General features: G+C 45.0%; 1 protein-coding gene across 17 annotated transcripts in view; it reads right to left on the bottom strand.

Annotated features, from left to right (window-relative positions):
- Positions 1–2,598: 2,598 nt before the first annotated feature.
- CMC4 (C-X9-C motif containing 4) overlaps positions 2,599–18,116 on the bottom strand; it is a 22,422-nt gene continuing 6,904 nt past the window's right edge. For 3 of the 17 annotated variants that reach the window (XM_085630347.1, XM_085630344.1, XM_085630345.1), the window contains exons 2-7: positions 16,920–16,995; positions 16,494–16,567; positions 15,890–15,973; positions 15,503–15,657; positions 14,162–14,229; positions 2,599–3,155 (exon numbers count right to left, since the gene is read on the bottom strand). In XM_085630347.1, the coding sequence (XP_085486473.1) occupies positions 2,983–3,155; positions 14,162–14,219 (231 nt within the window). In that variant the 5' untranslated portion in view covers positions 14,220–14,229; positions 15,503–15,657; positions 15,890–15,973; positions 16,494–16,567; positions 16,920–16,995 and the 3' untranslated portion in view covers positions 2,599–2,982. Of the gene's footprint in view, positions 3,156–14,161; positions 14,230–15,502; positions 15,658–15,889; positions 15,974–16,343; positions 16,392–16,493; positions 16,568–16,919; positions 16,996–17,142; positions 17,852–18,116 lie in introns of those variants that run through there. The other 14 variants (XM_085630362.1, XM_085630359.1, XM_085630361.1 and 11 more) reach the window with 10 other exon arrangements.

The raw sequence follows: 18,116 nt of genomic DNA, 5'->3' as shown, positions 1-18,116 counted from the left end.
ATGCTGGAGGACTTCTTTTGGACCCTCCTGCCTGGCCTGAGGATGGTTGGGAGACTGTCATTGCCCCTTACTTCCTAAAGGACTTGTTCTGTTTACTCCTGGACTTTTGCATTCTCCTAGCGCCTGGTGAGCGCTTTGTTTCACTCTCTGCTGGGCGCTGTGTTTCCTCCTGGCAGCGCTGGGCTGCGATCTCCTTGGAGGGAATCCCCAGCATAGGGATTCCCCTGCATCGTGTCCTTTTGCGGGTGCCCACCCTGCATGGCCGCCTATTGTTGTATTTTAATCGCGAGAGCCCACCCCGCTTATTTTTAGCTTTTGGTGTGCAGGTGCCCACCCTGCATCTTCGTTTTACTGGTTGGATGCGGGTGCCCACCCCGCGTTGTCCGCTCTAGCGGGTGCCCACCCCGCTTTATATCGTTTTCACCGGAGGGAGCCTACCCCTCATCTTTGCCAGTCAAAATTGCCGCCACTGCCCAGCCGCGGCCGCCCGGAAGTCAGGCAAGTCCGCCTGTGACGTGGGCGGGGCCTGCGGCTGGGACGGAAGCGGCGTGAGAGTTGCCGGGCTCCCATGAGCTAGGGGGATCCCCGGAAGAGGAATCAGCCCGGAGCCTCGAGGGCTCCACATCCAAAGTCCCGGTCCCGAGACGGGGGACCGGGTGAAGCATGGCCCGGGTAAGGAGCGGTGCAGCGGATCACCAGCGGGGCTCTCAGGAGCAAGAGAGCCCCGCCCGCTGCCACCGCCGAGAGAGGACTGCTGCCGGCACCAACGAAGAACCCAGGTGAGTGGGGCTCGCAGTGGATGGTGCCTGGCAGAGGCACCCGGTCAGAGCGGCCCCGGTTGTGCAGCAGGCCGCTCCAACATGGCAATACTTGTTTTAAAGGTCCCGAGGTCCCGCGCCGCCCCTGTTGGGCATTCCTCTCCAGCTGCCCCACTTTGCAGGGGTCAGCTCCAATGACGGGCATAATTGTTTCTAGAGCCCCAGATGGCTCCAACGACCGGCATAATTGTTTCTAGAGCCCGAGATGGCTCCAACGATGGGCATAATTGTTTCTAGAGCCCCAGATGGCTCCAACGTTTGGGGGAATGTTATCTTTAGAGCCGGCATGGCTCGCACAAATGCACATTTCATTTATTTAAAACGTCAGTGCGCGCCCCAGTGCTCAGGGCCAGTCCTTCTTTTTCTGTATGGGCGCATATTGATTTCCAGAGCCCGTGCGCTCCAGGGGGACATGTTTGTTTTCTGAGCCAAATGGCTCCAACGTGGGGCACATTGGTTTCCTCATATTTGACTTCCACAGCTGCGCAGCACTTAGTGCCAGCTGCAGCGTTTAGGCCCTGTTCTTGTCCCCAGCTGCCCAGCAAGTAGTGGGCAGCTGCTACGTTTAGGTTCTGGTGCAATCGGACCCTAATGTGATTGAAGTACTATTGTGGTTTAATGCTTTGGGTGTTAGGAAATGTACCGTGTGTAGTATGTTTTGCGCACCCTGTGTTAATGCTTATGGTGTTAGGAAATGTACCGTGTGTAGTATGTTTTGCGCACCCTGCGTTTTATACCTCTAGATATGATTTCTGCATAGGAGGTTGTTTTACCTGTTTAGGTTTATGTTAGGGAGATTATACTTCCCTGTGTGATGTCCGCCCCTAGTGTAATTATACTTAGGAGGTAGGGTCTAATGCGCTAGACTTGTGAGAAATTGCATAATGTGTTTATGCCCCTGTGATGTATACAGGATAGGTTTTATACCTGATTCTATTGTGATAATGCTGAGGTCATTATTGCGCCAGTAGTTACTGGTTGTGCTTTACAGTTATAATTTGTGTTACAGTTGGTATATGTTCTACATTTACAATTGGTGATTTGTGCTAATTCTGACAGTGGTCCATGTGGCCCTGTCTTGTGTAAATAGTCCCCTGTAAAATTCTGCCCAGTGCCAGTTGGCACAGTGTAAATTATGTGATTATCATCTAATGTGTTTATTGTAATACAAAGGCTATTTTTTATATATAACCTTGTGTGGAGTTTCCTTTGTGGTGGGCCTAGGGTGTTGTTGCTGTGTACGCACGCAAACGCTTGAGACATTGCCTCCGGGATAAGCCTGACTGCTCGAGCCAAGCTACCAAGGGGGTGAGCATGGGTTATCTTTGGCGTGTAACTCCCCAGCCCTGACTTAGAGTGGTGGTCTCTGCCTGGCTTTGGCTCAAGCCTTAGCCAACCAGAGATCCAATTTCTAACATGTAGCATTTGGTAAATATTGTTTTGTCTTAGGGTTGCCTCTCAATTGTGCGTTTTAAAAACTTTATATAATTTATGGTTCAAATTGGTGGGGAACCATTTTTGACGTGGGCAACACCTGATCAGTGCATTGTAGACCAAGTTAACACACTTGGCTTGTGAGATAAACGGGCCCCGTAGCTACCATTATATTTGCATTAATTCAAACCTAATTAATGCAAATAACCTTTGGTAGGAATGGAAGTGCTTGTTTCAAGAAGCTGTGTTTGTCTTTCCTTATGACCTGCAGCTGACTGGGCTAGAGTACACTGCATTGCAGTAGATAGAGAACAAGATGCATAACTCCATAAAAGACCTGAGAAAGCAAAACAGAAACACAATGTTTAATTTTACACAGTGCATCAGAGATGCTTGTGTTATAATCCCCCATGCTGTTTCATAGGCTCAGTGCACAGCCCATCTGCAGGAGAGGCACAGCAATCAGTCCTTGGCCCTACTAGACACAAGTGTGGGAAGGGGGTCTCTGGTGGTTCCTGCAGAAGTCCCCTCGTTCCACAACCAATGTTTAGGTGTTGACACCTCCCTGGACGGGTGACATCTAGTCCAGCATTGTTGGTTACTTCTAAGGAGTAAACATTGTCCAGGTTTACCGTTTGGTTCTTAGAATCACCCATGACAAGCAATGCTTGTTCAGTTATTTGCCTCTTCTTTGATAGGCGATCTCTGGTGCACACATACAGTTGGCTTCTTAGCACCTCCCAGGAGAAGTGACGTCTGGCACAGGCTTCCTGGCTGCTCTTTTTGCTTCCGCCTCTTTTTGAAATCCAGAGCAGCAGATGGACCGCCCGGGTGGGTAGAGAGCACAACACCGCAGCATCTCCTGGATAACTGCTTCACACTTGCTCTCTACATACTTGTTGGCTAAAGTTTGGAGAAAAGCAAAAATAAATAAAACTTGATAAAAGGAGAAAGCTACTGCATTCCTTCAGTAAAATACAGTTCCACCACTCTGACCAGACATATGATGTAACAAGTAATGAACCAATTACTAGGCACTGACAGAAGTTACCAGCTTACCCATCAGTCACAGAGCACACACATAGCAGTTCTCAACATACTATAACCACTTTCTGAGGCATGTGGTACAATCTGCAGCTGTAGAAGAACCACACACACAGCTGGCAGATCGTTATATTACTGCTACTTGCATAGCACACGGTGTGCCGCTAGTGGAGCCTTGTAGCGCTGTTTGCGGAAATCTTCCATGCATTCTGAGGCTTCCATTGCAAACTAGGGTCCGAGCCGTCCTTACATTATATGTATTGGGTGTTGCATTTTGCCTTGATTTTGGGCTCAGAGAGGCATGGCCATAGGACTGTACTAAACAATTAGCCATCTCCAGTGGGCAGAGTCATGTTGAATGAGCTGTAGCTGTGGCCTATTTCTGCTATGGTACATGTGTGTTGTGGTCAGTCTAATGTGTTCTTTGTGCTTGTGATACAGTTACCTAAGTAGTTCAGACAGCTAGTTTTCTTTTTTTTCCCCCCACTTGTTTGGAGGGCACAGAAATTGCAATTTGCTACCTAGTCACTCATTTTTTTTACTGATGCTTTCGTGCATCATTTGTGGTTTAAAACTAACTAGACAGTGTGGCCATCAACACACTTTGAATAATCAATTAAAAAGGCAAAATGGCCACTGTATCATCTTGACATATGTCTGTGCATACCTACTACAGCAACATTTTGCCACTTTTTGGCAATGCTAGTCAGCCTCAGCATAGCCAAGAGGTCAGCTAACACTTTTGAATGGTGAAATCTATTGGCTTATTTTTACATTGGAGCACATGAAATGAAGGATGTATATGGATGTCAGTACTTAGGTGCAAACTTGACCTTAACATGGCAAGTTTATTGGCTTTTCTATTTTTGTAGACCAGACATGTTAACCCCACTTGCCAGCTCAGACATCTTGCAAAATAAACAAAACATGGCCCAACATTGCAAGGTTTCAGGCGACCACCTTGGACTCAGGCTATACCAGAGTCACAGAGAAAACCCACCAGAAACGAGGCCTCGTCGCTCTTCCACACAGTGCTACAATGCAAACATTAGCGCAGAGTGACCGCCTGAGTACATAGTTCTGATCTACTGAAAGTACAAGAATGAAAAAATGTAATGGCATAAAAAGTGAGTAGCAAGTTAACCTGCAGTAACAAATACAGAAGGGTAAAAGGCTGCTGAAAGTTGAATGAAATATGCTATCAAAATACTGCCCTCTGTGATTTTTAGTGCAATGACAACCTAACACATCTAAACATGCAGAGCAAGAGATTACTAGGTGAATCTGACTAACTTTTATTTTTATCTTAACCTAGTATACCTAATGTAAGCAAACCCAACGAGGACATTTTTACATATATGCCAAGAAATGACGCAGTAATTTTCACTTAAAATTGTTGACAGAAAACCACTAGACTCAGTAAATAGGTAGCGACAGATTCAAATCTCTTGGGGAAAGGATGTGGCCTAACGGGCTAGTACGGTCGATCTCAAATCTGGAGAACAGGGTTCGAGTCTCTGCAATGACGCCAAACATCCTGTGATTCTGGGCAAATCACAAAAATTGAAGTTTCCTTGTATAACGTCACTGGTTCTCATGTAACGCGCTCTGATACCTGTTACCTTTGGGTCAAATTCGCTCTACATAAAACTCTGGGGGGAAAAACAGATAGCACCCTCCCGAACAGCAGCTACGAAGCTGCCTTATCTTTCCTGTGTTACATGTATACAGTAAACCATACGTACATGTGAGATATAGAACATGTGTTAGTAAATCATATGGATCTGGCTTTAATGTGCATACACCAACACATTAAAGTCAGACCTATTGTCTCTGCCAATTCTTGTTGATATTTGTATGTGGTCTATGCTGACGGCAAATGTTAGGAGCACTACAATAGCCAAATATCTGAATATCCATGCTATGATGGATGCATGATAGTGTCACAACGTACCTTTTCGGGTCGAGGGGGAGGAGGAGAGCGAGGATACCTTTCCCCCTTAGTCTCTCCTTTACTCTGTTTCCAGCCTCCCATAGACTCGACCGTGGATGAAATAGACAATGTCTTTCCTCAACTCGCCTTCCTGGAATCCGGGCCGTCCCACGTGACAGGGTCACATGGACCTATCAGAAGCTCTGACGACCCAGCGAGAGACTTCATATCTGGCCTCCAGTAAGTAAGTAAGTAAGTAAGTAAAAGTTTATTGTTTCTGATTAATTAAAACCATTACAATAGTTCATATTAAATACACATTTCATCAATTAAAAAAGTTAAGAAAATGCAATAATTATCAAATAAGAGTTTAAGAAAAGTCCATAATTCCTTATTTTTCTGAGCCACCATCGTCTGGATTTGGATTGTTGAGTTTCATAAATTTTACCAACAATCCATTCAGTTGCGGGAGTCTTGGGTCAAAGCTTGCGATGACTGCTTGTCTCCGTGTACGTATACTATGTTCGTTAAAGGTGGTTTTCGGGAGAGCTACTCTTTCCTCTTTTAGCTTCTTGCAGGAGCATAGCAAATGTTCAATGTCTTCTTTCCCTGCGCCTCACAGCCTACATATAGTCCCGCAGTTCCTTCTCAGCCATGGTTGTATGTGGGGTATGGCTGGTAAAATCCCTAGCCTGTGTTTTAAAATGACTTATTTTGATTTCCTGCAATACCCCAGTCCGAAGTAAGCCTGTAACCCAGGTGATTTGTAGGTGCTCAAAATCATCCATGCGTGGCGCCTATGGGCAAAGGTAGCTTTGTCCTCTATAAAGGAAAGTCTCTTTATGCTCTTGTTGACTACTCGCTTGAATTGTGCATGCGGTAGAGAGATTTCCCATAGTTCTTTTAAACCTGTGATAGCTAGTGACTCCTCTAAATATTTTTTTGCAGGTGCGGTGAAGCTGCTACGCAGATCATTCCAAAGCTGGTGGTTCAGTGTGTTTTCAGGTGAATACTTTATTTTGTACCAGCACTTGATATATGATCCTCGCCTTGCGAGCAGTTGTTTTTTTAGTCCAAGTTCTAACCGGATCTGAGCCTGTGAGGTATATGATGGTAAGTTTAAAAGGACTCTATACGCTTTTGAAATAGTAATGCCCAGCAATTTTGCGTCTGTGCCTCTTAAAGCTTCACTGCCATAAGTAATTGATGACTGAATTTTAACTTGAGCAACACGCAGCAATGGCAGAAGGGTAGGCTCGGTCAGTTTAGTTTTAAGTTGTCTAAGTGTTGTTGCAATCAGCATACCTTTCCTCTGGGTGGCCTCAAGGTGGTATGAAAAATGGCCTCCCCTGTCAACTATGACGCCAAGATATTTATATTCAGAGCAGTTCGCGATTGCCCTTGTTCCAAGGAACCAAGAGTGGGACTTTTTTTTCCCGATTATTGTCAGTATTTTGGTTTTATCAATGTTGACTTCGAGCAGGTTATCCTCAGCATATCCATGCAGTGTCTTGATGAGATGTTGTAGTCTTACTTTGGTGTGACTGATCAGGACCACGTCATCTGCATAGGATATGCTGGACAGGGTTCGACCCCCCAGGCGAGGGGCGTGTGCATTACAGGCTTCTAGAGCTGGTGGCAAGTCAGCTGTGTATAAGTTGAAAAGGGTCGGTGCTAAAACACAACCCTGCTTGAGGCCTTTTGTTGTTGATATACACCTCGAGAGGTGGGTGCCATTCCCGAGCTTCACTTGGACCCACGTGTTGGAGTGCAGTTCAATCAGGAGGTTTAGAAGAGGTGCAGGGATCCCCCAAAGAGCTAGTTTCCTCCAAAGATTTGCTCGATTGACATTATCAAAAGCCGCTTTGAAGTCCACAAAGCAAAGGTGAAGAGTTTGTTTAGTCTGTTTTGCTTTATCAATAAGTAGTGATATTGCTAAGAGGTTTGTTGTGGTTCTGGCGTCTCTGCAAAATCCTGTTTGGCTTGGCGGAATTATATTGTTCTTGGTAGCCCATTCGCATAGCTGTATCAATAGAAGCCCTGCAAAGTATTTCGCCTCGATATCCAGTACGGCAATCAGGCGGTAATTTTTCGGTAGGGTTCCATCCCCTGCTTTGTATATTGGTGAAATGATAGAACCCTTCCATGAAGCTGGAAGGCACCCAGACAGACTGGCCGAGGTAAAAAGGGGGGTCAGGGATTCTGACCAGTATTCCGGGTCGTTTTTAAAAAGAGCTGGTGGAATTCCGTTTGGCCCTGGCGCTCCATCTTTCCTCCCTTTAGAAATGAGTTCCCTGATCGTTGCAGCGCTGATTTCTATTACCGCGTCTTCATATGGTGTTGTTGTTTGCAACGAATTGGCCGCCTGGACATCCTGAAGCCTGTCCGTTCCCACAACCCGCTGGTTGAAGTGAGTATCTAGAAAGAATTCCCAGGAGTTGTCTGTTACGTGTGATATTAGACCTCCATGTTTAGGATTTAGAAATTTATTCAGAGTGGACCAGAATCGGGCACTGTTGTTTCCTTTAGTATCGTGGTGAAGTTTGGCCCAAAAATCGTCTCCAGTAGAATACGTCATCTCCGGTACGGAGGAGCACTCCAGGACGCAAGACAGGAAGAGTGTGGAGCTCCAGGACGTGACATAGCCTGAGATCGGTAACAGGAGGATACCAAGAAACGCGGACCCGGCAAGGAAGATCCCAGAGAGGGATGTCCAACTGCGGGGTCATCCTGAAACACCAAGAAGGGAGCAAGACCCGTTCCAGCAACACGAGAAATCCAGCCGAGTTCCCGGAGGAGCGTGGCTTCTGAAGGTACGTGACCACTTCAGCGGGCTGTTTATTAAAGAGTCGCAAAAACACTAGGACGTCTGAAGTAGAGAGGGGAGGAGGTTAACGAGGTTTTTCCTAAACCGCAGTAGCCTGCAAGCAAGCGACACTGGTGGCAACCCTCTCACTCCCTAGACCCTTCAAAGCTCATACAGGTGGGTGGCTGTCCTAAAAGGCTTTCTCTTTCTTTCCCCCCGAGGACCTATCCACCTTGACGTGGACCGAAAGTACCCAAGTACCAACCTCAGAGGACCCAAGACCCAGAAATAGAGACAGTTTGCGGTGGATAAAGGAACAATAACGATTTCTGTTTTGGCTTTATACCTCTCCTTTTCATCCTTGTTGTCCTTCTAGTGCCACACGTGGTGGAGAATGCGGGCAACTGCTCTATAGGGAAACATTATGGAGACCTTAATCCAGCAGTTGATCAGAGGACAGGAGAAATTAGAATGGGCGCTAGAAAGGCATATGACATCCGGCCAAGAGGACCGGGACCTGTTTAGAGACACTATACCCCAGCAAGTAGAGTGTCTCCACAAAGTTGCTGAAGACCAGCTCCGGGTGGCTTCACGTACATCAACATGACAAGGAAACCAGACAAGTTACCCCAATATAGTAATACAGAGGTATGCTCCAGGAGACGACCCAGACACCTTCCTATTTAACTTTGAGAGGGCAGCAAAGGCCTCGGGCGGCAGAGCAGAAAAGGCCATTCTTTTTGGCTTCCCTGTTAACCGGGGAAGCCCAAGCTGCCTATCAATTTGCCATCCCTTCAGGAAATACCCCTTACAAAGCAATCAAGGACATAATACTGGACCATTTGGGTATGGATCCCGAAGCCTATTGAGTAAGATTTAGGAAGGCAAGGGGGATCACCGGGGACAACCCGAAAACCTTGTTTTTTAAGTTGAAGACAGCTGCTGATAAATAGCTAAAACCACAGGAGAATGCCAAAGAGGAAATCATGTCCCTAATTTATCTAGAACAATACATGGAAGCTCTACCCATCTGAACCCAACACTGGCTAAGACAGCATACTCGGCTCACAGTGGAGCAGGCCATAGTAAAGGCCAACACATACTCGACGGCACAACCCAGATCCCTTCCCTGGGAGAACGACAGACCTTCTCGATCCGCCGCAGGGGTAACAAAACCAGAGAAAAAGATTGTCCAATCCACACCCGACCCGGCAAAATCCTGTGTACCTAGACCGGACCCCGTCCCAACATGAGGACCCCAGTGTTTCGACTACAGAGATTGGGGACACATTGCTCGGTACTTCCCTAATAGGAAAACCAGTGAACAACCAATTGACATCAGCTATGACCCTAAAGCCACCCTCTACACAGAAGAACGAGGATCCTGTTTTTACGCAAGTCTAGTGGTAAATGGGATCAGGTAAAAACACTATTAGACTCAGGCTGCCCGAAGTCGGTTATGCAGAGGGCCCTAGTGAAACAAGGACATGTCCTAGAAAACAAACAGGTACTTATTTGGTGTGTACATGGTGACGTCAAGACCTACCTGTAGCCTTAATACCCGTGCATTTACTTGATGGGAAGAACATACGAGTTAGAGTAGGAGTGTTGCCTGCCCTACCTGAGAAATTGATACTGGGGCTAGACAACCCAGAGTTCTTAGGAGAATAGCTGTACCACAAGGACAACCTCCTGAATCTTCCATCCTCCTTACGCAGGCTCTTCGACTTAGTGACAAAATTTTACAAATGCTCAGGCCCACGATCCCACTCTTCAAGGGGCTTTGCAGCAAATAGCGATCCTGATTCTCCCAGCAGCTCTTACCCTTCCTTTATCGTGAAGAATGGCCTCTTGTATAGAATGGGGAAACCCTCTAGCCCACCTCAGTTACTGGTACCAGAGAGTTTCAGGGATCAGGTGTTGTTCTTTGCACACTCCCATTTACTCGCAGGACACAGCGGGCCCAGAAGACTAGCCAAACCATTCTAGAACACTTTTATTGGCCCAGTATATTTGCTTACATAACTAAATATTGCCAGGAGTGTGAGATATGCCAGACAAAGAACCCTTACAGACCCCCAGTAGTTCCACTACAACCCCTTCCAATAGTTGGGAAACCCTTTGAAAGGGTAGGGATGGACCTTATTGGACCACTCCCGAAGTCCAAAAGAGGAAACCAGTATGCCTTAGTCATAATAGATTATGCCACTCAGTACCCAGAAGCCTTTCCCCTAAGGGCCCCTACCTCCACAAACATCAGTGACAAGTTGGTAGAACTGTTCTCGCATGTAGGGATCCCACAGGAGATCTTGACGGATCAAGGCACCCTGTTTGTCTCTCGTCCGATGCCACAGGTCTGTAAGCCCCTGAATATCTAGCACATTAAGACCTCGGTGTATCATCACGAGACGGACGACTTGTGTGAGAGGTACAATGCCACACTCAAGTTAACTTTGAAAAAGATGATGACGGTAGAGGGTAGGGACTGGGATATGCTTCTCCCCTTGGCCCTCTTTGTTGTCAGGGGACAAAAACAGAGCAGTCTTGGTGCGAGGCGGTTCCCAACAATGACAGCACGTTACCTCTTCATCACAAACACTCCGATCACAATAGTCCGAAATCCCCACAAAGCCTTGAGGACTACCGTCTGACACGGTCGAGAATAACCATGCCCCCTTGTCACGTGCCCTTACAGGAGCCAGTATCAAGGTGGGAAGCGGCGGAACTGGAAACCCGTGGCCGGTAAACAGAACCCGAAGGCGGACGGAAGAGATCGAGGAGGACGAGCAGGAGAGCCAGAGCGGAGGGAATCCCGAGAAGAGCACAAGTCGAGCGGAGGAAGCTGACGGCCCAGAAGGAGAAGAAGAGTGGAGCGAAGACTGGTGAAGCCCACAGGAGGACGCTGGAGAGCGGCCACAAATCTGGAGAGTTGCGGCGGAGCTGGTGAGTCCTCAAGTAGAAGAGAACGGGGTAGTGAAAACAGGGGAGGCGGGAGGGGAATGCTTACCAGGGGTGGGTTAGGAAGCGTCGGGGTGTAAAGCACTAAAGACCCGAGCACTGAATTGCCTTAAAAAAACCTGCACATCCCATTCCAAGCAACCGAGACCAACCCACCTTATATTCCTCAAACTCTGCCTCTAGGATACCGTATATTTCCCTATCACACCTCCTCTCCCCTTTCACTTATTGCACCTCCTTCCCTTGTCCATTGTGTTCAATCTTGTATTACCGACCGGGTGTGGTGACGGTTAGTACTTAATTCTATAGGACACCAGCTGACGGCTCGTTCTTGTTTCTTCTCCCTTGTATGAGCCTCCGCAAGCCCAACGCCTTGTCAAGACTCACCCCGGGAGAAGACGAATGACCGAGACGACAATAGGAGGCCCACAAGATGGAGAGGGAACATCAAAAGGAGAAAGAAGACCTTGCTTTTCGTATAAATCTCCAAGACTGTCTGTTGCTATCAATAAATCCACTAAAAATTGCACACTATATCCAGCCTCCGCGTCTGTGTATCCAGCCCGCACTCCCCACACGCTCACAGTTGGTGTCAGAAGTGGGATTAGCCGGAGACATGGAGGCTGCGATTAAAAAGATGGCAGAGAGCCTAGGAAAGGCCATGGAAAGATTCCTTACGGTCGTGGAAGAAGATCGTGACAAATTGCAACAAACACTTACTGGACAGAGTCAAACCCAGGAAGCGGCCCTAGGAAAACTCACCGAGGCACTCAGCCAACAGAGAGGGACCACCACCCTACCGTCCCTTGTATTGCAGAAATACGTGAGTGGAGAAGATCCGGATTACTTCTTCAGTAATTTTGAAAGGATGGCCCTGGCAGCTGTGTGGCCTGCTGAGAAATGGGGACAGTACCTAGGACCCTTACTCTCAGGCGACCTTCAAGGCGCATACCAAGCAGCCAACCTACAAGGCCTCACCCCTTATGCGGACATAAAACAGTGTATCCTTGAACGACTAGGGGTAGACGATGAAACCTATCGCATACGGCTGCGTCAGTTAAAAGAGGGACCTCAGGAGACGCTAAGAGCGCTATATTTCCGCGTGAAAGACTTAGCCGACCGATGGTTAAAGCCCTCCACGTCAACTAGAGAAGAAATCATGTCCAAAGTCTACCTGGAACAATATCTGTCCTTGCTACACCCGCCCATTCAGAGATGGGTACGTCAACACACCCATCTTACTCTGGAAACCGCGGTTGAAATCGCCAGTGCTTTCAGTCGTGCACATGAGATCCAGAAGGGACGTGAAGAGACTCCCTGGAGAGGCGGAACCAGCGGATCACACCGCCCACCCCGAACCCCGGTACCTAAGAAGCCTGATCCTATTACCATAGTGCCCGGAACACCCCTCTTTAGAGCACCACCACCCGGACCGCAATGTTACAACTGTGGGGGGTCTAGGACATATAGCACGGTTTTGTCCTCAAAAGGAGGAACCCATGGAGGTCGGAATAGCCCGCAATTATTAACGTTCCCAACATGGGAGAACATTGCCTCCTTATCGGTGTAAGGTGCTGGTGAATGGACAACCCATAACCGCCCTAGCAGACACGGGGTGTCTCCAAAGCGTTTTAAGACCCCAAGACCTCGACCAAGTACCAGGAATGGTTGATGGGACCGTGGCTATACAGGGTGTTCATGGTGATACGAAACAATACCCCATAACGCATGTTCGTATACAATACCCAATCGACCCGGGTTTCTCCCTGAAAATTGGTACCATTCCTCGATTTCCTGAACAAATCATCCTTGGGAACGATTATTCACAGCTGACCGATCTGATAAAAGGGACCGCTCCGGAATCAAAAGACTGGTGGAGGTAAGCCCCTTTTTCCCAAGAAGAGGACCCTGAATGGCGCCCGTCTAAAATAAGGAAGAGTCGTAAACAGAGACAAAAAGAAAAGGGGAAAAGCCATGCGGTATACCCTGTCCGGGTAGAGGAGCACCCCTGGGAGACCGATAGGGATTTCCATGCTACATAGAGAGAGGACCCCGTCCTACAGGAAGCCTGGAACAAAGCCCTAGAGAACGAGGACCCCCTTCAAATAGGTCCCTATTTTTAAAAAAAGAACGGACTGTTGTATAGAAAAGGTAGTCCTACCCACCCCGCACAACTCCTCATCCCCGGCCTTTTTCATGAGAAGGTATTATACCTTGCCCACAGTCATCTATTGGGGGTACATTTCAGCGATGAGAAAACCGAACAGGCTATTCTCGAGAACTTTTACTGACCAGACATCCATCAACAAGTCCGTACATTTTGTCGGAGTTGTCCGATATGTCAGAAGAACAGTAGACATAAACCCTCCCGTGTTCCCCTACAACCTCTTCCCGTTATTGATGAACTCTTACAAACAATAGGGATGGACATAATAGGACCCCTGTTACCCTCCAGAAGCGGCTGCCGCTATGTCCTCGTCCTAGTGGACTACGCAACCCGTTTTCCTGAGACGATACCCCTAAGACACCCTGACGCCTCAAACATAGTGAAAACCATAATAATGGTGTTTTCCCGCGTAGGCTTTCCCAAGGAGATCCTCGCGGATCAAGGGACACCCTTTATCTCAAAATTCCTTTAATCGCTTGTGAGCGGACAACAATTATACTGCTGATCATGAAGTTGTGACTCCCTAATTTTTACTCAGCCCTTCTCGATACATATAGGCTTCGTTGCTTACACAGCACTTGTGAATCTGTGTTTTGATGGAGGTAGTGAGGCTGCACCTATGTAGGTGCTGTTAACTGTTCCAATGAGCATGACACTATCTGCGATCCTATAGTTTTTGTGATAGAAATGCCACCCTAGGATGGGCTCTACCGGTATCGTGCAGTGGTTGAATAGCCTTTTATATGACAATGGTTTCAAGTGCCACTGCCATTAAAATTGCAGCCCCCACTTGGATCCCATCAACCCTGTGTAAACATTAACATAATAAAGAAGCTACCTAGATAGAAGTGGGTATGCAGACCCATATATGTGCCTGTATATCTAACATACACCATGTACTTCCCCTGGACAATGACATATGAACTTCAGATTTCTTTATCATGCATGCTGTCCATATTTCATTAACAGTTGAATTGGGAATAAATTGATAACACACATACCTTGTAAACATTTCTGTATGTCACACGCTTGCTTCTGACAGGGATCCTTCTGAGACATAGCCAGGAGCCTGCAATGTGAACATCATGAATTATTTTGTTAGCCCCATGCTGCAAACATGAATGGTAAAAAATAATGGTATTTCTAGTGAGTGGCCATCTATGCAGTCCGAGAGGCATATGAGGGCTTGAGGCATCTAGAAAAAGCTCAATGACAGAAGCCTGATGTTGAGCTGAGCTTGTGGCATGCTGCAGTATATACGGGACTGTAGAGGCTGCGGAGGATTCAACAGCGGGTGAGGCACCTTAATGAAAATGTGACTACAGGGCCAACCCCCACACAGTATCCCAAGGAGCAAGAAGCCAACTAACAATAAGACAAGATGCAAGAGGTAGTCTTCATAAACTTGGGCGTTTGTAAGTAACTACTGCAGACACCCCACACTAGCATGCCTTAGTACACATGCTAGTTTTCAGAATTTAATCCTGATGAAAGCCACACTGACCCTGAGAGGCACAAGAAGATGGCTGAAACATGTAGACCATATCTAGGATAAGTTGCAGCAATTTACTATCCCACAGTAATCCGACAGTTTATAACACTGAGAATCTCACAAATAAAATAACGACTAGTGAGAGCGAATCTCAAGCCAATTTTAAAATCATCACCTCACTCTGACACACACAGTCACAAGATCACTTCCCCAGAAAAAAACGAGCTCCATTGGAATACGGCATCACAGCACACCCTGGAAACACTCAGCAAACAGGGTGGGAACCCAATGATGAAGCATGCCACCTAGCATGTAGGTGAGTGAGGGTTCTTTTAAAACACCCTGTGGGTTCCCAGTCACTGACACTTTGGACGATAGATAAAAAGTGGTGTTTCGAGACACATAGGTAAAATAAGTAGGTGACTTGTTTTATTGTTGTTGAATAAATTGAATGGCTGGGAAGGCGAACAGGTCTACGCTTCTCTCTCTCATTTTGTTTCGCTATGCCGCAGCAATGACCAGGGATAAAATGGAGACACTACCGCTCACACTACTGTAGTGACTATTGGTAGAAGTAACTAGATTGGAACATATTAACCCACTTTATGCCGTACTGATCAGTGTAATGAAGGAACATTTTGAAACTCATAATTTCAGTGACTAGGACTATAACAGAACACTTGGGCTCGTGAGCAGGTGAGGGTTCACAGGTCATGAATGTTTCTCAACTATTTTCTTCCCACAGGGCTAAAGCTACCTTAATGAACCTGGTGCCTATCGAAAGGCGTACAGTTAGGAAGGTACATCAAAAAATAGAGTCCATTAAATCTTTCCTTCAGGTTTCAGTAACCTTTTATTTTTTAATTTTTTTCAAATTTGCTGATTCTTCAACTAGTTGCTTCAATCAGCAATACAAAATCGATTTGTAGATCACAGTTGCATTTTCTATAGAGCAACAGCCTTTCTGCCAACGCGTTTCGTCTTTCCCTTAGGACTTCATCAGGGCTGTAATAATAAACAAATAAACATACAATTTACACCCGATTTTCACAATATACCAAAACCATGTGATACAACAAACATTTAGTTTAAATGACCTGATTCTAATACAGACACTTCCTATACTAATGATATATAGCACCCCTCACCAAATGAAAAAGGCAACAGTGACTTCTATAAACTTAATAAATTAACAGTTTCCAATAAACTATAGTAATGATTGTTAAACTTCACACACCTTGTTTTTTAGAGAGAAGAATTCTCTTCTTTTTCTAAACATCGAATACTTTGTGTCATAAATTTGCGGTGCACAACCAGATATCTGTAGTTAATAGGAAATAATGAAACATGTATTGAAAATTCTCTTCTCCATTTAGTTTAAAAGAATTCATCCATCTCCCTTTCTTACATATTAGAAAATCACATTCCCTAACATTACTAATTGAACAGTGTAACCTGATATATTAACTAATTTCTGCATAAATACATACATAATTATTATGTTCTTATAATAAAGATCCCTCTTCTTGTTCTGAAAATTAAATATTACTAGTCCCTAATTAACAACGTGCCCCCAAATATCTGTGATGGATGAGGAATAATACCTATCTTAAACATTAATATCATAGATAGTTTCCAATTAAGGCAACTCAAGAACTCCTTACTTTTATATTAACAAAGGTCGCACTAACCTAAATTGATCTTTAATATAGAAACGTCTCACACCTAATTCCTTATTAAGTCTCTAAAAAATAATAAGAAAACAAAAGGTCCCCATTGAATTAGTACCTAGCAGTATTTACTAAAGTCGGGAGGTGAACACTTAGAAAGCTCAAACCTACCTTGAATTCCATCAATTCTTATTTCTCATAATTTCTTCAATACTCCTCTTTTCACTATGTTCAAAAGATAATCACTGTGTAAAAAATCAAAATCCAAGAACCAAACAATTAATCACAATACTGCCACCCAAAAATATTATTCAACTAGACTGTTTTTAGCTAAAGTCATCCATTACCTCAACTACTGTCATTCGAGATTACAAAACATATCTTAAAAATAATCAATTATTATTTCTCTGAAATGGAATTATCCCCAACTCGGTCTCGAACACCCAAACTTCCAAATTTTTACAAGGTGTAAGACAAATTTTTTTTCCACACCTACCAATTACGCCACTAATCAGACTTATCCACTAGTCAGTTCACGGTTGAAATATCCTATCAACATTTTATCTGTTAACTGACAGTTAAGAGTTCGAAACATACCTTAAAAATAATCAATTATTATTTTTCTGAAATCCTTCCGTCCTCCTCCTTTTACTAAGTTCAAAAATCTTACACTCTGTAACAAAAAAAGGCACAAATTACCAAAGAAATACTATTAGTCCCTCCACTTTTAATAAAGATAATGTTATATTTTACTGTTATGAGTTCAAGATATCCCCTAACAAAAACTACTAGCCGTCGACCTTCCCATAATCTTACTCACCTATCAATCTTATTTCACAGCGATCCTCTCTCCTGCCGCGGGCCCGATAAATCCCAAGCGGTAATCGTCTCTGGATGCTACTCCCTATTTGAACCTGTTTACTGACTAATCACATTAAAGCAATGAAATTTGAGCCAATCACACTTTAAAAATACTATCCCACTAATTACCATACTACTGCTTCCATTCTGGTCCGCCATCGTGAACCAGCCTAATAGATGCCATTTGCAAACTACATCATTAATATCAATCTACAATATTAAAAAACCTTTAATATATGATGATTTAAACTGAAAAACACCTAAAATGTTAAATCTACATTACTTGAACAAAAATCACAAAGATGAAATTATCCCCAACTCGGTCTTGAACTCACGAATTTCCAAGTTTTCACAATGTGTAAAACAAAGTGTTCCGCATCTACCATTAGTGCCACTAGTCCAACTTATCTGATTCTCAACAACATGCTAAATCTATTAGCTAAACTTAACTTATGTACTCAATCATTTAAAATATATATATCCACTGTCCAGTAGCGCCCTAATTACTCTACCAGTCTAGAACTCACGACCTCCAAATTTGTATTGACACCATATTATCTCAAGGAGCTAACCCGCACCACACGATCTCAGCCTGCTCTTAAACAATCTAATATAACAAATGCCCGACAACAATATTCCAATAGGCTTCTAATTCTCATGAATGAGATCTAACACATATCTTAACTACATTTTTATCATTAATTACTTTATAAAAAATATATATAACAACTGAAATAGCACACTGGAAATAATTACTATTAGCATCTCGCGTTATATATCGACTGCCCAGTAGCGCCATCATTACTATGCCGGTCTAGAACTCACGACCTCCAAATTTGTATTGGCACCATATTATCACAAGGAGCCAACACTCACCACACGATCCAAGACTGCTCCTAAACAGTCTATTATAACAAATGTCCGACAACAATA

The sequence above is a fragment of the Triturus cristatus genome, chromosome 10, assembly GCF_964204655.1.
Source record: "Triturus cristatus chromosome 10, aTriCri1.1, whole genome shotgun sequence".
In the NCBI taxonomy this organism is placed as follows: Eukaryota; Metazoa; Chordata; class Amphibia; order Caudata; family Salamandridae; genus Triturus; species Triturus cristatus.
The sequence above is the reverse complement of the archived record's forward strand: the minus strand, read 5'-3'. Positions and strand labels throughout refer to the sequence as shown.